Source organism: Eptatretus burgeri, chromosome 6 (assembly GCF_056783735.1).
Source record: "Eptatretus burgeri isolate ZD-2024b chromosome 6, Ebu_testis_v1, whole genome shotgun sequence".
In the NCBI taxonomy this organism is placed as follows: domain Eukaryota; kingdom Metazoa; phylum Chordata; class Myxini; order Myxiniformes; family Myxinidae; genus Eptatretus; species Eptatretus burgeri.
Window position 1 is genome coordinate 86,716,268 of NC_140966.1, and position 16,620 is coordinate 86,732,887.

Here is a 16,620-nt window from a genome sequence, read left to right on the forward strand (position 1 = left end):
TCGGAGGACAGGTGAGCTGAAACCCAGAGCCTCTCTCGAACCTCTCCACCTCGTGTGGTCTTCAAGTTGTTCGGACCCGGGCTCCAGCGAGAGCGAGCTGGACCCAATCGCCGTGAGCCGCAATCCTTCCCGAGCTCCTGCGAATCCTCCCGTGCTTCTCAACACGTGCTGGTGAGACGAGGCGCCGATCCTTCCCGTCGATGCGCCGATCCTTCCCGTCGATGCGCCGCTTCCCCCAAGGAACCACCTCCAAGAAGAGGTCGATGAGTCGCACCAAGCCGGGAACCAAAATGGAGAACAAAGAGCTCCACGAACCAAGAAGAAGAAGAAGCCATCATTCGCAGCTCGAGCCGAGCGACCAGCTCAACTCTCTTCCAAACAAAGCAGCTCGAAGCAAAAAGCTCTCCCGAGCCAAGCAGAAGCCGAAGATCAGTGAACCACCAAAGCAAAAAGCCTCCAAAAAGCCTCCTCCTGAGCCAGGCCGCAGCCGAAGTTCACTGAGCCAGCCGAAGCAAAAGCTCCCGAAGGCCTCAACCCGAACCCAAGCCAAACAAGACCCGAAGGTCTGCTGAACGACTACTCTCTGCCGAAGCAAAAAGCTGTCTACTCCAATTCCGAACACGAACAAAGAGACGATCTCCTCTTGTCCTTCTCCCGCCCCCTCCCCCACGCCCAGCATGACTCATGCCCTCGTGATCCATCCCCCTGCTCAACCACGGGTAGGAGGGAGTTGTTGACATCACGAGTCACGGGATGGCAGGATTCTTCTTCCTCTTCGCAGAAGAGGGGGAGGGACGTCTCCATTGTTCGTTCCCCAACTATTAAATCGATCCGCAGCGCATCTAATCGATTTCTGAACATTTAAACAACGGAAGGTGAGCTATCTAGGGAACAAGCACTTATCGACATAGCTGACTAAAGGAACCTGTATGTTGTGTGCAATCAAATTACAAATTCGTACACGATTAATTACGAGGGTCATTCCCAAAGGTTGTCACCCCACTTGTACCTTTTTTAAGCAGAAAATAGAGGTGATCGCAAAGTTGCACTATATTGCCACAGCATTCCCTGATATCACTGATAAACAGCAAGTCTCTCAAACTTTGTTTCAATTATGGAATCAAACTAATGGCATCTAGTGCAAATGACATAGCCACAGCAGACAGCTTCGAAGAAGAAGACGAAACCTACCCTTCATGTTAAACTAATGGTGTGTATAACAAAACAAAAATGTACGTGTCCACACATACATTTCTGCAATTCTTCCGAGCACCTGTCTCCAATGAAGAACTGTTCAGTGATGAGTATTACCCTTACCAGGAGGAAACATGTAAACGCACAACATGCCACATTCAGGCAAGCCTTCCACCAGAAGACAAGAGGACAATGCCACCACTACAAAAGAACTATCTTACTTCAACATCAGCATATCATAAATGAACAACATACAACAGAGTAAAGCGTACCAAACAAGAAAAACAGCAATCAGGAATTGCAGACCCTCGCCAAGACTTGTTTTGTGTGGTGGATTTTGTGTGGCGTTTGTGCACTGGTGTGATACAGAATTAATAACAGACATGACTTGAACTGCCACTTTATAACTGCTGACAGTGATGACTGGGTATCAAGACTGCTCGTGGGTTTCAGCTGCCACTCCTCTACCCTTAAACCCTTCTGCAGACTGCTACTGGGCACCAACATATTCTGCTTTGATACAACCCTGCTTTGAATAGACAATTGACACTGACCCATGATGATTATTATTATTCAATTGAATTCAGAATGGGATTAAAATACATTCAATTCAAATCAAATGGAAGACCAAATGGGTACAGTCCTGCATTGGAGGCATCAGAAGGAACCTGAACAAGCAAAAAGCAAAGATGAAGTCATCAGGAGGTACCTGGATAGGATTCGCATTTCAGCGACGACGACTCTACCCTCAAACCCATCTAGGCACAACCAAGTGAGCCTCATTCAAAAAAAAAAAAAAAAAAAATAGGGGCAATACCACTGGGCGCTCCCATTGTAGAATAATGATTCTGAGGATGACGTCAATGTGGGACAAAATCAGCAAAATGTACCAATGAACCATTGTTAAAGCAAATAACTATTTTGGGGTGCAACCCCCCCCCCACCCCCCAACCCGTAAATCCCTTTCGACCCCAATTTTTTTAAATAGCGTGAACAAACTTTGGTAGATCATGGGTGATGAAGGTGATGGTCAAGTTTCATCGGAATTATGTGTGTGTAGTTTCTCAGAAGAAAGGAGATACCTCTTTAGGAGGAGCAACCTCCACTATCCCCCCATAAACTCCCTCCATAGACCCCATTAGGACCCGAATTTTTAAATGCAATGAACAACCTTTGGTACATACAGGGTGATGAAGGTTGTCGTAAAGTTTCATCAAAATTGAATGTGTAGTTTCAGAGAAGAAGTTGCAAATATTTGTTGATGGACGGACGCACAATTCACAATCCCATAAGCTCCCTGGAACTATGCTCCAGGTGAGCGAAAAATAAAAAAATAAAAACATTAAAAAAAAATTCTAGGTACCAGACCATGCATCTGATCAGGTTGAAATTGAAGGCATATATTCCCCCTCACTACTACATCATAATTTTGAAGTTTCATGTCGATCGATGAGCCGGTTCAAGATAAATAATTTTTTTTTAAGATTTCTGTTCAATCCAATATGGCTGCCACACCATGTGACCTATCAAGTATTCATGAACACCCTGATATCCATAGGGCTTAGGGAACATTTGTGTGAAATTTCCCCTCAATCTCCTCAATCCCAACTGTGTCTGCGGACGTCCTCCTGCAGTTGGGTTACTTCTTATTAGGAGGTTGGTGGCAGGATTTGCACTCTGGCCACTGTAAAACCCTTCATTCCGCAAAACACAAAAATGCAAAGAAATCTGAAAAGCAACTCCGTGGGAGTACCTCCTGTACAGCTTCCCTTCGCAGGGCAGCTCACCGGATGACGGGATTGGGGCAAAGCCTTCGGGACCCCCAATCTTTGATGATAGGAGGGAAACCATGGGGTAACATTCCTGGGTCAGATTGCGCGAGAGTGTGTCGGAGTGGTGCTGAGGTGTCGTCCACCAGACGACGGTCTCCTTGGGTTCACCTGACGTGGGCCATTCTCCTGGATTCGTCAATCCTTAGGTGTCATTTCCCTGGTCTCTGTTTATGCTCCGACTGAGGCAAGTGATTTCACCGTGAAGGATGCATTCCATGTCACGCTCGAGTCTGTGGTTGATCAGTGCCCCAGACGAGATACACTTCTAGTCTTGGAGGATTTCAATGCATCGACTGGAACTGATAGGGAAGGTAATGAGACGTGTGTTGGTCCCCACGGTTCTGGAACTGTGAAGCTGACTACCACTAACTTCCTTGACTTCCCAATATGTGGTGGAATTAGGGTGGCTTGTTCATAGTTTCAGCACCCACAGCCACATCACTGGACTTGGTGTTCCAACGCTAGTGGTGAGGCAAAGGAGGTTTACCATGTGCTCATTGATGGTCACTAGAGGATGCTGCAAAACTGCAGGGTCTAACATACTGCTCAGCTGATGAATACTGACCACAGGCATTGTTGTGTGGTTCACCTCCAATCAACTGTGGACCACCTTCGCTTGTGGAAACAGAGTGCGGCGAACCGGGTGAAATGGGATAAAGCTCCAGGGATCTGTGGCATCCATGCTGAACTCCTCAAGACTGGTGGAAATGCTGCACTCGTGTCATTGCATGCAGTTTTGTGCTCTGCCGAGAACACAGGCATCATCCCAACTGACTGGAAGAGGGGCTTTGTTGTCCCTCTCTGGAAAGAGAAGGGTGATCGCCAAGACTGCAACAACTACCGAGGGGTGACGCTGCTCTCAGTGCCGGGCAAGGTCTTTGCTCGGATAATTCTTGATAGGGTTCGCCACCATTTGCTTGAGCACCAGCGTCCAGAGCAGTCAGGCTTTACACCAAAGAGGTCAACGATTGGCCGTATCCTTGCACTTCGTGTCCTCACCGAACGCAGACGAGAGTTTCGGCAGGGGCTGCTTGCAGCCTATGTTGATCTCTGTAAAGCGTTTGATTCAGTGACTCGGGATACCCTCTGGAGGATTCTTGGTCTTCGTGGGGTGCCACCAAAACTGATGGATCTGATGTCTGAACTCCACTCTGATACTGAGAGTGCTGTGAGATGTGGTGGTACCATCTATGACATATTTCCAATTGTTACTGGAGTTCATCAGGGGTGCGTACTGGCTCCCACACTTTTCAGCACTTGTATGGACTGGATTATTGGGAGGATGTCGGAGAGATCAAGCTGTGGTGCATTGTTTGAGAATGTCAAGATCCCTGACCTTGATTTCGCAGATGATACAGTCAACTTTGCAGAGACTTTAGATATCCTTTTGGGGACCTTCGAGGTGCTGAATGAGGAGTCGGAGCCGCTGGGATTACGGGTTTCCTGGGTCAAAACTAAGATCCAGGCTTTCAATGACATCTTGGATGCTGCTGTCTTGTCTGTGCCTGTTTGTGGTGAGAATATTGAGGTCGTGGAGAGATTCACTTACCTTGGCAGTGATATTCATGTCTCTGCTGGCTGTGTCAGAGGTCAATAGACGTCTGGGTCGGGCCTGGGGAATCATGGATTCACTGGATAATGGGGTGTGGCGCTGTCGGTAACTGTGCAGGAGAATGAAAGTTTGAATTTTCAGGTCCTTTGTGCTTCCAGTCTTGCTCTATGGATGTGAGACTTGGATTCTGACCAAGGATCTGAGATGGAGACTTAATTCCTTTGGTACCAGGTATCTTCGGAGAATCCTTGGCTATCGCTGGTTGGACTTTGTGTCCAACGAGCGATTGCTGAGAGAGACTCAAATGAGATTTGTTACCTGCATAGTCCGTGAGCATCAGCTGTGGCTGTATGGACATGTTTCTCGTTTTCCTGACACTGATCCTGCTCACCAGATTCTCTCAGCGAGGGAGTCTCGTGAGTGGAGGAGGCCAATGGGCCGACCACGTGCCTCGTGGTTGCAGCAGGTTGATCGGCATCTTAAGGAGATGGGGATGGGCCAAGCATCTGCCTGGGGGATGGCCAGACGGAGGCCCCTGGAGTACTGGCGGAAAGTGGACGCAGCGACGCGCTGCTCTGGCGCATGCTCCCATACCTGACCTGACCTGTCCAGCCATTTTGGAGAAGATTTTTTAAGTTTCAGAGTAAATCCAATATGGCTGCCAAACCAGGTGACCTATGACATCATAGGTTGGAACGTTTTATTCCTCGTGCATACGCGGTCATAGCTGTAAACCTTTTGGCCTTCATCTGTTCAGCTGTTCCTTCGAAGATTTTTGAAGATTTTTTTTGAAATAAATAAATTTTTAAAAGGCTGCCAAACCACGTGACTGATGACATCATTTTTTCCCTCTCTGACCAATTTATCCCAAGATGACCCTCAACATTTTCCATACCGATTAGATGTAGCTAGCGTTCTTCGTAAGCAATTACGTCACAATGAAGGCACCCATGAAGGTGGTTTGGGCTGGAGGCAAGCGGACAGACAAACAAACAAACAAGCCGGTAGGCGGACATGGGTAGTCGACTGCCCAAAAGAATCTGACGCGATGGGTCCGTTCGATGGAGAATGACCTGAGGATTAAGCACAAGAAAATTCATGATTCTAGCTTCAAGAGTTAATGCTGCAGATTGTTTTTTTGTGAAAATACCCCCACATTTAGAGGTTTTTCGGCCGTTGCTTGGCAACGGAGGGGTCCATAGCAACGGTTCTTTCTCACACATAACTAGGACATACCATGAACCTACCATACCAGTTTGATGTATATCTGACTCATAGTCTCTGAGATATAACGAACTTCGTTTTTTTATTGTTTTCGACCAGGGTTCACTCAAAGTCTATCTTCTCCAACAGTTTTCATAGGATCCGGCTGGAAATTTTTGACAATATGGCTGAATGTACTGCCCACAGTCGCTCGTGGCCTGATTTTTTGATTTTCGAAAAAATTAATTTTTTATGACTTTTCTAAAATTTCAAAGTCCCGTTACGAGGCAACGGTGGTGTCCATAGCAACGGTTCTCATTTACACACAACTCGGTCATGGAATGAACCTACCAACCAAGTTTCATCAAAATCACCATTGTATTAACTGAAATCGCCATTTTAAATACTGATAATAAGGGTAGAACAAATCTCAAAAAAAAAAAAAAATTCCGACTCGATCGACTCCCCAACACAAACAAACGGAGGCGCTCAACATACTTGTCAAAAAAAAAAAACATTTTGCCAAGCATCAAACAGAGACAAACTGACCCAAATGCAGTACCCTCACCTCTGGCAAGGGTAATTAACAATGCATTCCTGGAAACGTGGAAACGTTCCTGGAAACCTCTGCGTAAATGCAGACCAAGGGCCTATGGGAAAAAGGGAATTGGGTTCCGAGCTTAGTCCTCTCACCTATAAACTCAGGCGTTATGTCATGGAGCAATTTATGGAGAGTCACCCTCATGCACGGCATAAAACAAGAGCATTCACTACCCCTTATGTTTTCTGCACATTTCATTATATGGTGGATACAGGACTCATTAACATCATAATGCCTGCCCAGTGACGACATAAGCTCGCCTTAACTTAGCTTATCCAAAACCTCCACTTTTTGTGTGAAAGACATCACTTTCCTCGACGTTTCGTCACTTGGTTCACCACGAGCAGCAGTTTTCCTCTTGGGAGCTATGGTTAAGAATCATTAAGAACAATAATAACCGAAAATAAAGGAATTTATTCCAATTCTAGGGAGCGCAGTGTTTACGTGGAGAGAGATAATTACAGTACATTACTGTAACGCTGCGGGTCTCAAGTTATCATCTGCACCGCAGCAGCACCGCTGAATGCACACAACATCATGGCGGAAGAAGAATAACGTCCGCACCGGGGGAATAATATCGCGTGGAAGTGAGACCGGATCCACATGAAAACAGAACGGTATGCAGAAAATTTTGGGATCATCCTTGTGCAAAGACTAATGTAAGCAATGAAAGACTTACTTGGGGGTGCAGTGAGAGAGGCTGAGGCTACAATCACAAACAGGATTGGATTCCACAATCAAATTTGCTGCTGGGAAAAGGAATTCATCAAGGAGCTGAGGGATTAGGCTGCACCCTATGGAGGGAGAATGCGAGACAGGAACATGTCAGAAAAAAAAAAAACAACAGCACACGCACACCTGTGCAAGGGAAGGTTTTGTTTTTGTCAGAAAAAAATAAAATAGTACCGAAGGTTCAGGGTGGTGGGGAGAACCCCAATTCTCTACGTAAATACGTCACATTAACGTAGCACAAGTCATACAAAAATTCTGTACTCCTGGGAGAATTAACACGTCAGCAGCTCTGAGGAAATCAACCCGTCGGTAACTCTGGGAGAATTAAATCCATCCGTAACACATTTTTAATGAAACTTTGTATTTTCAATAAACATCGGAGGACGCATGAAATATGGAAATATTTTTGGGATTTGACTCCCGGGTAATGCACCAGGGGTTGGGGACCTAGGGTCAAAACGGGAAAAAAACTTTTACCTCAAAATTTGATATTGGGTCATTCCTGGTGGAACGTTTTGTCATCTTTCAACCTTTCTTTAGGTGGGAAGCATATGGATTCCTAATGGCATGCCATCGACTTCGCTCTACTTATATATGCAGTTATTATTGTGGTCAAATGTTCCAACATTGCGGACAGCTTTTGTTCACAAGTTAGGAATACAACATGACAGCAATTCCCTGCCAATCGTTCTCTGACATCTCTAACTTCAAATCCTGAAAAGTTGCTGAAAGTATCATCTCCACGAGGTGTGAACAATCCTTTCATGTCAACAAAGTTTCTGCTAACCAGCACAATCACCTCTGCTCTAAAGTGGCAAAGTAAATGCTCCATAAATTATCTCAAAGTAAGTTTTGAAGAAAATATAATGATTGCAGATATGCATTCAGACACAAACGGTGGCGGAGAGAAAAGACCAGCTCACCAAGTCGTTCTTTCTCTTGTCCACAGAGCGACAGCAGAGTTTTGGTGAGTTTGAGGTGTCCAGCAAGGAGGGCATCTCTGCCACAGCCTTCCGTCGGCATTCCAACCACATCTGCTTTTCGCCCAACTCCTGCCAAACCCACTCCTAATTCTCCTGGATCGAAGTTTGACAGCCACGTAATTTCATCTTCCAGCATTGATGTCGGGTTGAGGTTCAATGCTTCCAGGCTAGAAACTTCCATGCAAAAAAAATGCAGGGATAGGGATAGAGGGGGGATAGAGGTGGAAAAGTGGGTAGAGAGCAAATAAATAAAATGGCGTGGGGGTAGGCAAGGCAGTGAAGAGGTGCTGGTCGGTGGAATTGGAGGTTCACTATCAGGTGTGCAGGAGGTGACCAAAGGGTAACTACTCCGGGGTAAATGTTTGGGGAACAACAAAAGAAAATGGTTGATGGAGAGTGGAAAAAGTAGGGAAATGAGAGGACGGGAGGAGGGGGAATGCAAATGAAAGCATGAAAAAGAGGAGGATATATGATGTTCCTCTAATGAGGTTTTACACTTTGCATACAGAGGACCAACTGTTATACGGATAGAAATATTCATTTCAATCCTATCAGATTTAACAAAGCATTACAAAATTGTGTTAAGATTTTACAACAACTTTTCTCAGGCTCGATGAAGTACTCCTTTATGACTGACAAATTCACAAATGATAAAAGGCCTGTAAGTTGAATATATCGTGATACCAAGATAAAATGTCAACAGCATCATTTCCACAAATTGAACGAGAGAGTTCATAGAACACCTTACCCTGCACAGTCTTGAGGAAAAAGGACATCGGAAGGGTGTTTTAAACTCTTGCTTATTGCACATCCAAGTACCGTTTACATTTCCTTTGAGCTGCCATTTTGTCTGAATCTCCATATTCTCCAACGCTGAGAGCATGATTCGATAGGAAAGGTGGTATAAAACGGTGTAATATTTTACAAGGAAATTTTGCACAGGAGGAGGCCATTCGGCCCATCATTCCTGCAACAACACCAGATTTTTAATAAATCCGTCAATACCCCTCCCCTTCGTGTGCAGCCTTTTGGCTGCTACACTGGTACTCATTTCGCCGATGTCGGAAGGATGACAGGCTGAGTCAACCCCCTGTTGTTAATTCAGCGGCCAATGGGGTTTGAACTCAGGACCCTAGGATCTCAAGCCACCATTCTAACCGCTAAGCCACACCAGGTTAACATTTTGGTCAAGTACTGCTAAACTAGAGGACTTTGAAAATGTCAAAAAGGCGGTTTGTGTTCTGCAGTGTTCAAGTACATAATTCAATTTCAAATAAAATAAAGATTTCAAAGGAAGGAGAAAAAAAAAAGTTTTCCAGAAGATTACCACCATTGATGCAGCATCATTCACACCACCTAATTTAACACGTTAAATTACTTCTTCATGCTTGTTTGTGTCCTTGACATCCCCCAAAACAATACATTTCCTGTTTGAAATGATTTTCAATTTTATTTGACTGCCAGACAGACAGACAGACAGAGACAGACTAAAAAAGAATTACCATACTCCTCTCTGCACATGCACAATCAGGACGAAATCATACACAAAATTTGCCAAATCCAGAGCCAAAGTAGTGCTAAACTGCAGGTTTGCATTCCAATCAGTGTTCAAAATACAACACTAAATTGAAATCAAGTACCCTCCCTCTATCAGAAACTAACATCTGCAGACAGGCAGGCAGACAGACAGAGAGACAGACAGACAAAGAGACTGAACGAACTGCTTAACCTTTCAACTTTTCACTTCTTGCACATGAAAATTAAACATGTAAACACTAAAAAGGTCACCATGATTATGATCTTAAATGTACAAATGATTCTCATTTAATTCACAGCAACAGCTGGGTCTTTATCAACAAATTGACAATGACGAAGAAACTCTCCCCGAGACGAGCTTGTTATTAAGATTCATATGCTATAAAAATGGTGCAAAATGGGATATGATGGTAAAAATGAAGACAACGAAGCAATGACGCAGATGGCTTACATGTGTGATTGTCGAGAAGCAAACAACGAAGATCGAAGTATTCTGTGCAGTGGGAGAAGAGGCTGAAGAGCAAGAAAAAGAGGAAACGTGCACAGGGAGTCATTTGGTACAACTGGATATGAAAAGCGAGATAAAAGTTTACGGCCACATTTGATTAATGCATGAGGATGAACCGTAACAGAGTTTGCGCTCATGGTCATTGCGAGTGATTCAAATCCTAACCGGGAGGCTTGGCCACGTAGAGCTGTAGAAGATGCCCAAAGCGGCAGGTGGGCTTGTAGGAGCACGTTCAAAAGGAAAAGGTCGGGCCGAGAAGATACCTCAGGTGTGGATCCAACATCCATTTGTGCAAGTGTGTGGAACTGCTCACATGATGCACGACGAACCTGCAACAAAACAAGCAGTATGGTAAGTTTGGAAGTCCAATTTTAAAGACCAAATATCTTTACAAAAATTATTTGCAAATCACAATTCTCATGAAGAGTGTGGCATTTGAAAGGGTGGATGAGCTCCTCAACTCAGAAGTTATTTTTAAACTTCTTTCCAACAAAAGCACATCTTCCTGCAAACTAACATGATAAGCTGACATCCAATGATGGAAATTATCACTCACTCACAAACAACAATACAGACAAGTGGGGATCTTTTTGACTGGATAAGGATCTTTTTCCTGACTGTGATGATTTGGAATTACAATGCAAATCGATTACAACATGCTTTGCCATGTGATGTGAACTCCACAATATGCAATTTTGGGAGTGTAAGCTCAATTGCAGTCGGATGCAATATCAGAAATCTGTGCACAGTCGTCAGTCTGGCTCTTGACACAATGTTTCAGGTGTGTGCTGTGTAGAAAGAGGTGAAATGTTTATTTTGGCAATTAATACACAAAGTCAATATGACAAAGAATATGCAGAATAAGAATAAGCAGTCGACCCCATAAACCTTTAGGACCCCTTGTTGTTGTTGTTCGTCCTTCGGGTTCAAAGATGACCATGACTTCACTTTCAGTTGGGAGATTGGTGACTGTGGGTCCGGAAGTGACTGGTGAGGCCAATCCGGACCCGGAAGGCATGCCCACACGTAAGACATAAATGGATGGGTGCTGTAGTGGAAGTGGAGGTAGCCCGAGCCTTGTGTGCGGTGCGTTTCTTCTGGGCCTCTGCAATGCGTCTGTTCTCTGCTGCACGGGCTCCTGTGGTGAGCTTGCTACGCGAGGTTGGACGGACCAGTGCAAGAGATTCCCAAGTGCTGAGGTTGATGTCCAAGGTTGATTTAGACCCCTAATGGCACTTTAAACCCCTATAGAACCCATTGACCCCCTTACACACCTTGTAGCCCCTTTTGACCTTCAGACACTTTCGAACCCTTGAGATGTTTTAAGACCCTTTTGACCCCTTTTGGCCTTCACACCCTTCAGACCTCTGAAACCCTCAAGACCCTTAAAGGACTTAAGGGTCCTTTCAATGGACATGAAGTAATAGTTACATAGGGTGGAGGAGCTCCTTGTGAGCAAACGTCCATCCATATCTAGTGCCCATCTGTGTCTGCGAACGTCCTCCTGCAGTTGGGTTACTTTTTATTTGGAGGTTGGTGGCAGGATTTGCACTCCAGCCACCGTAAAACCCTTCATTCCGCAAAACACAAAAACGCAAAAAAAATCTTAAAACCCACTCCATGGGAGTACCTCCTGTGCAGATTCCCTGCGCAGGGCTGCTCGCCGGATGACGGGATTTGGGCAAAGCCTTCGAGACCCCCAATCTTTGATGAAAGGAGGGAAACCATGGGGTAACATCCCTGGGTCAGATTGCGGGAGAGTGTGTCGGAGTGGTGTTGAGGTGTCGTCAACCAGACGGTGGTCTCCTTGGGTTAACTTGAGGCGGTCCCTTCGGGTGGGTGAATGGAATGTCATCCCTAAGAGAGGATGATCACCTATCGCTGTTATCATCTGAGCTCAAGCGTTTGGACATCGGTATTGCAGCACTCTCTGAGGTTCGGAGACCGGATTGCGGCGAGATAATGGTGGGTGGTTACACCTAATATTGGTCTGGTCGCTCTGATGGTTACCATACTCAAGGAGTTGCTGTAGCTGTGTCCAATAAGCTGACCCCAATGATAATTGAGGTAACACCGGTCAACGAGCGTATCATGAGACTAAGGATTCGTCACTCCTGAGGTGTCATTTCCCTGGTCTATGTCTATGCTCCGACTGAGTCGAGTGACCTCACCGTGAAGGACACATTCTACGCCACGCTCGAGTCTGTGGTTGATCAGTGCCCCAGACGAGATACACTTCTATTCTTGGGGGATTTCAATGCATCGACGGGAACTGATAGGGATGGTTATGAGACATGTGTTGGTCCCCATGGGTCAGGAACTATGAACCAGAATAGCACTAAGTTCCTTGACTTTGCAAGAAGTCATGGACTTAGGGTGGCTGGTTCATGGTTTCAGCGCCCACAAGCTCATCGCTGGACTTGGTATTCCATTGCTGGCGGTGTGGCAAAGGAGATTGACCATGTCCTCGTTGACGGTCGCTGGAGGATGATCCAGAACTGCAGGGTCTACCGGAGTGCTCAGTTCCTCAATACTGACCACAGGCTTGTTGTAGCAACTCCAAAGCTGCTCCTTAAATCCTGGAGAATGGTACCATCCCAGCCTCAGCTGGATGTTGGCAAGCTCAAGGATGAGAGAGTAGCTGAGGAGTTTGCGAACAGGCTGAGTGGACATTTGGGGTGTCTGGGTGCTTTGGGGGGTCCTGAAGAGTTGTGGTGTGCCTTCAAGACCACCGTCCTTGATGTTGCCGGTGTAGGTCTTGGAACTCACCGCAGGGCAAAGAAGAATTTTGTCTCTCAAGGGACACTGTATACCATTAATCAGAGTCGCAGGGCCAGGCTGAATGGCAGAGCTGAGCTGTTCAGGGAGCTGAGGCGTAAAACTGTACGTGCACTGAGGGTGGACAAGGAGGCCTATGTGCGAGGAACCTGTGAGGGGGTAGAGCATCACCTGTGGACAGGTCATTCTCGTTTCGCTTACAGGGGAATTCACGCATTGCGTTCATCCAAGCCCATCCCTCGGGGCACTGCAGTTAGAGCAGAGAGTGGTAGGCTCTTGACAGAGGAGTCTGAAGTGAAGGCGCGCTGGGCCGGTTACTTTGAGCGGTTGTACCAGGCTGATCCCCCAGCTGTCGAGTTGGACGTCAAGGGTGCTACAATACCTGTTGCTGACCCTCCAATCAACTGTGGTCCACCTTCGCTTGTGGAAACACGGGCTGTGGTGAACCGGTTGAAACGGGGTAAAGCTCCAGGAATCTGTGGCATCCATGCTGAACTTCTCAAGGCTGGTGGAAATGTTGCACTTTTATGCTCTGCCTGGAACACAGGCATCATCCCAACTGACTGGAAGAGGAGCTTTGTTGCCCCACTCTGGAAAGGCAAGGGTGATTGCCAAGACTGCAACAACTACCGAGGGGTGACGCTGCTCTCAGTGTCGGGCAAGGTCTTTGCTCGGATAATTCTTGATAGGGTTCACCATCATCTGCTTGAGCACCAGCGTCCAGAGCAGTCAGGCTTTACACCAAAGAGGTCAACGATTGACCGTATCCTTGCTCTTCGTGTCCTCACCGAACGCAGACGAGTTTCCACAGGGGCTGCTTGCAGCTTATGTTTATCTCTGTAAAGCGTTCAATTCAGTGAATCGGGATTCCGTCTGGAGGATTCTTGGTCTTCGTGGGGTGCCACCAAAACTGATCGATCTGATGTCTGAACTCTACTCTGGTACTGAGAGTGCTGTGAAGTGTAGTCGTACCATCTCTGACTTATTTCCAGTTGTTACTGGAGTTCATCAGGGGTGTGTCCTGGCCCCCACACTTTTCAGCACTTGATTGGACTGGATTTTAGGGAGGATGTCGGAAACATCAAGCTGTGGTGCATCGTTTGAGAATGTCAAGATCTCGGACCTTGATTTCGCAGATGATGCAGTCATCTTTGCGGAGACTTTAGATATCCTTTTGGGGGCCCTCAAGGTGCTGAATGAGGAGTCGGAGCCGCTGGTATTACGGGTTTCTTGGGTCAAAACTAAGATCCAGGCTTTCAATGACATATTGGATGCTGCTGTCCTGTCTGTGTCTGTTTGTGGTGAGGATGTTGAGGTCGTGGAGAGATTCACTTACCTTGTCAGTGATATCCATGTCTCTGCTGGCTGTGAGTCAGACGTCAATAGACGTTTGGGTCGGGCCTGGGGAGCCATGGATTCACTGGATCATGGGTGTGGCGCTGCCGGTACCTGTGCGGGAGGACGAAAGTCCGAGTCTTCAGGTCCTTGGTGCTTCCAGTCTTGCTCTATGGATGCGAGACTTGGACTCTGACCCAGGATCTGAGACGGAGACTCAATTCCTTTGGTACCAGGTCTCTTCGGAGAATCCTTGGCCATCGCTGGTCAGATTTTGTGTCCAACGAGCGGTTGCTGAGAGAGACTCGGATGAGATTTGTTACCTGCATCGTCCATGAGCGTCAGTTGTGGCTGTATGGACATGTGGCTCGTTTTCCTGACGCTGATCCTGCTCACCAGATTCTCTCAGCGAGGGTGTCTCGTGAGTGGAGGAGCCCATTGGGCCGACCACGTGCCTCGTGGTTGCAGCAGGTTGACCAGCATCTCAAGGAGTTGGGGATGGGCCTGGCATCTGCCTGGGGGAAGGCCAGACGAAGGCCCCTGGAGTACCGGCGGAAAGTGGATGCAGCGATGCGCTGTTCTGGCACATGCTCCCATACCTGACCTGAACTAATGGAAGGTTTTTTCATTACTTTAGGACCCGCTCATCCTACATAGTTTTATCAGGCCTTTCAGCCCAAACAGAACCCTAATTTTCCATCAAATTAAACTGAAAAACAACTTTATCACCTAATGCACCGCAACTACGACCACCCTCCATTGGGAGACGAGTGTCTGTCCCACTTGGGACTATTCATTACTCATGTCTTTGTGCTGCATATCATTTATGTATAAGCTCCAATGTGAGTATTCGATCAATGTAACAAATAATAAGAAGTCATTTAAAAAGTCCATCAAAAATTAACTTTTGTCAAGATGTCAAAGTCGGTGAGAAAATATCAGATCGCTAGCAGGAAATTGGCGAGCATCGTGAGTCGATATACCTCATGACAAGGAGAGTGAAGAAGCAGGTCGATGATAAAATCTGCAACATGGCGCAAAGAGAAAAAGCTTCCTGCGGGAATGACATGAAACACAGGAATGTTTAAGGAAGGCTTAAACATAAATACACACTGCTTGCGACCTACTTCCCATGGTGCATGAGTCTCATCGTGAATTGAAGTGTGTGCTCAAGTGTAATCATAAGCTCCACCATACGAGTGCACCGACCAAGATTATGTTTTTATAAATAGAATATTAAAATACCAACAGAGAAATTTACAAATAACAAGTAATTAAAATGGAAAATGCACGATAATATACAGCTGGAGACATTCACGATAGATGAACAAGATACAACGGCACTCGGTCGAGCACATACCTCCTCCAGGCTGAGCAGTTCATGTTTTGTATCCTGCTGATAGGCCAGATCTGGATCCGGACATGAACCAAATTCTAAATGATTAGTCCTTCTCACACACCCAACCTGTCCACCAAGTTTTGGCTGAATCCATCCGTAACTTTTTGAGATATCATGTTGTGTGTGTCGTTTTTGGCCCTATCTCTCAATGGGAGCAATCACAAAAAAATTGTCATATCCAGCTCTGTATCCATATCTTCAACAAAATGTAATCATTTTGTCCCTGTCACACACCTAATCTCTCCACCAAATTTCATCTGAAACCGTCCACAACGTTTTGAGATATCCTGTTCACAATCAGACAGACAGACAGACATGGAAACATTACCTCCACCCACCTTCAGTGGTGGAGGTAATAATAGAAAAACTTGCAATCTATATGTATAAAATCGGGAGATTTGGAAGGAGCGAAAAATAATAATCAGGGTCACGTTAAAATAGAAAGATCTATTATGGATTCATAAAAACTACGCTGTGGTTGAAACATTGGACCAGCATCTTTATCAACCTGACATTAAGTGGTTGGATGTGTTTTCCATTTCCTAATAAATGACAGTATTTACAATAAATCTGCTCAAAAGGAAGAAAAGGAATGACTTAAATGGGCATGCTGCAAACCTGCAAAAAGGTATGCGCTTCTAATCGAGCAAACAGTACCAAAAACAACAAAAAAAAATGTTCCCCCAAACAAACAACGTCAAAGTGAACTCAATTAAATTACTCATCATATATTACTAAAAGGAGGTGTGTGTGTATGTGTGTGTGTGTGTGTGTGTGTGTGTGTGTGTGTGTGTGTGTGTGTGTGTGTGTGTGTGTGTGTGTGTGTGTGTGTGTGTGTGTGTGTGTGTGTGTGTGTGTGTGTGTGTGTGTGTGTGTGTGTGTGTGTGCGTGCGTGCGTGCGTGCGTGTAAAACTTCATTTCCGTTTAATCATAAAGATGAATTTTAGCAGGATTTTGAGCTTAATGT

At 45.8% G+C, this 16,620-nt stretch overlaps 1 protein-coding gene across 1 annotated transcript in view; it reads right to left on the reverse strand.

Moving 5' to 3' along the window:
* Window positions 1-16,620, reverse strand: part of USP24 (ubiquitin specific peptidase 24) — a 213,657-nt gene that overhangs the window by 46,302 nt on the left and 150,735 nt on the right. Inside the window, exons 36-40 of the mRNA XM_085886059.1 lie at window positions 15,238-15,308; window positions 10,307-10,470; window positions 10,085-10,146; window positions 8,038-8,271; window positions 7,062-7,176 (exon numbers count right to left, since the gene is read on the reverse strand). Coding sequence (XP_085742185.1) covers window positions 7,062-7,176; window positions 8,038-8,271; window positions 10,085-10,146; window positions 10,307-10,470; window positions 15,238-15,308 — 646 coding nt within the window. The remainder of the gene's footprint in view (window positions 1-7,061; window positions 7,177-8,037; window positions 8,272-10,084; window positions 10,147-10,306; window positions 10,471-15,237; window positions 15,309-16,620) is intronic.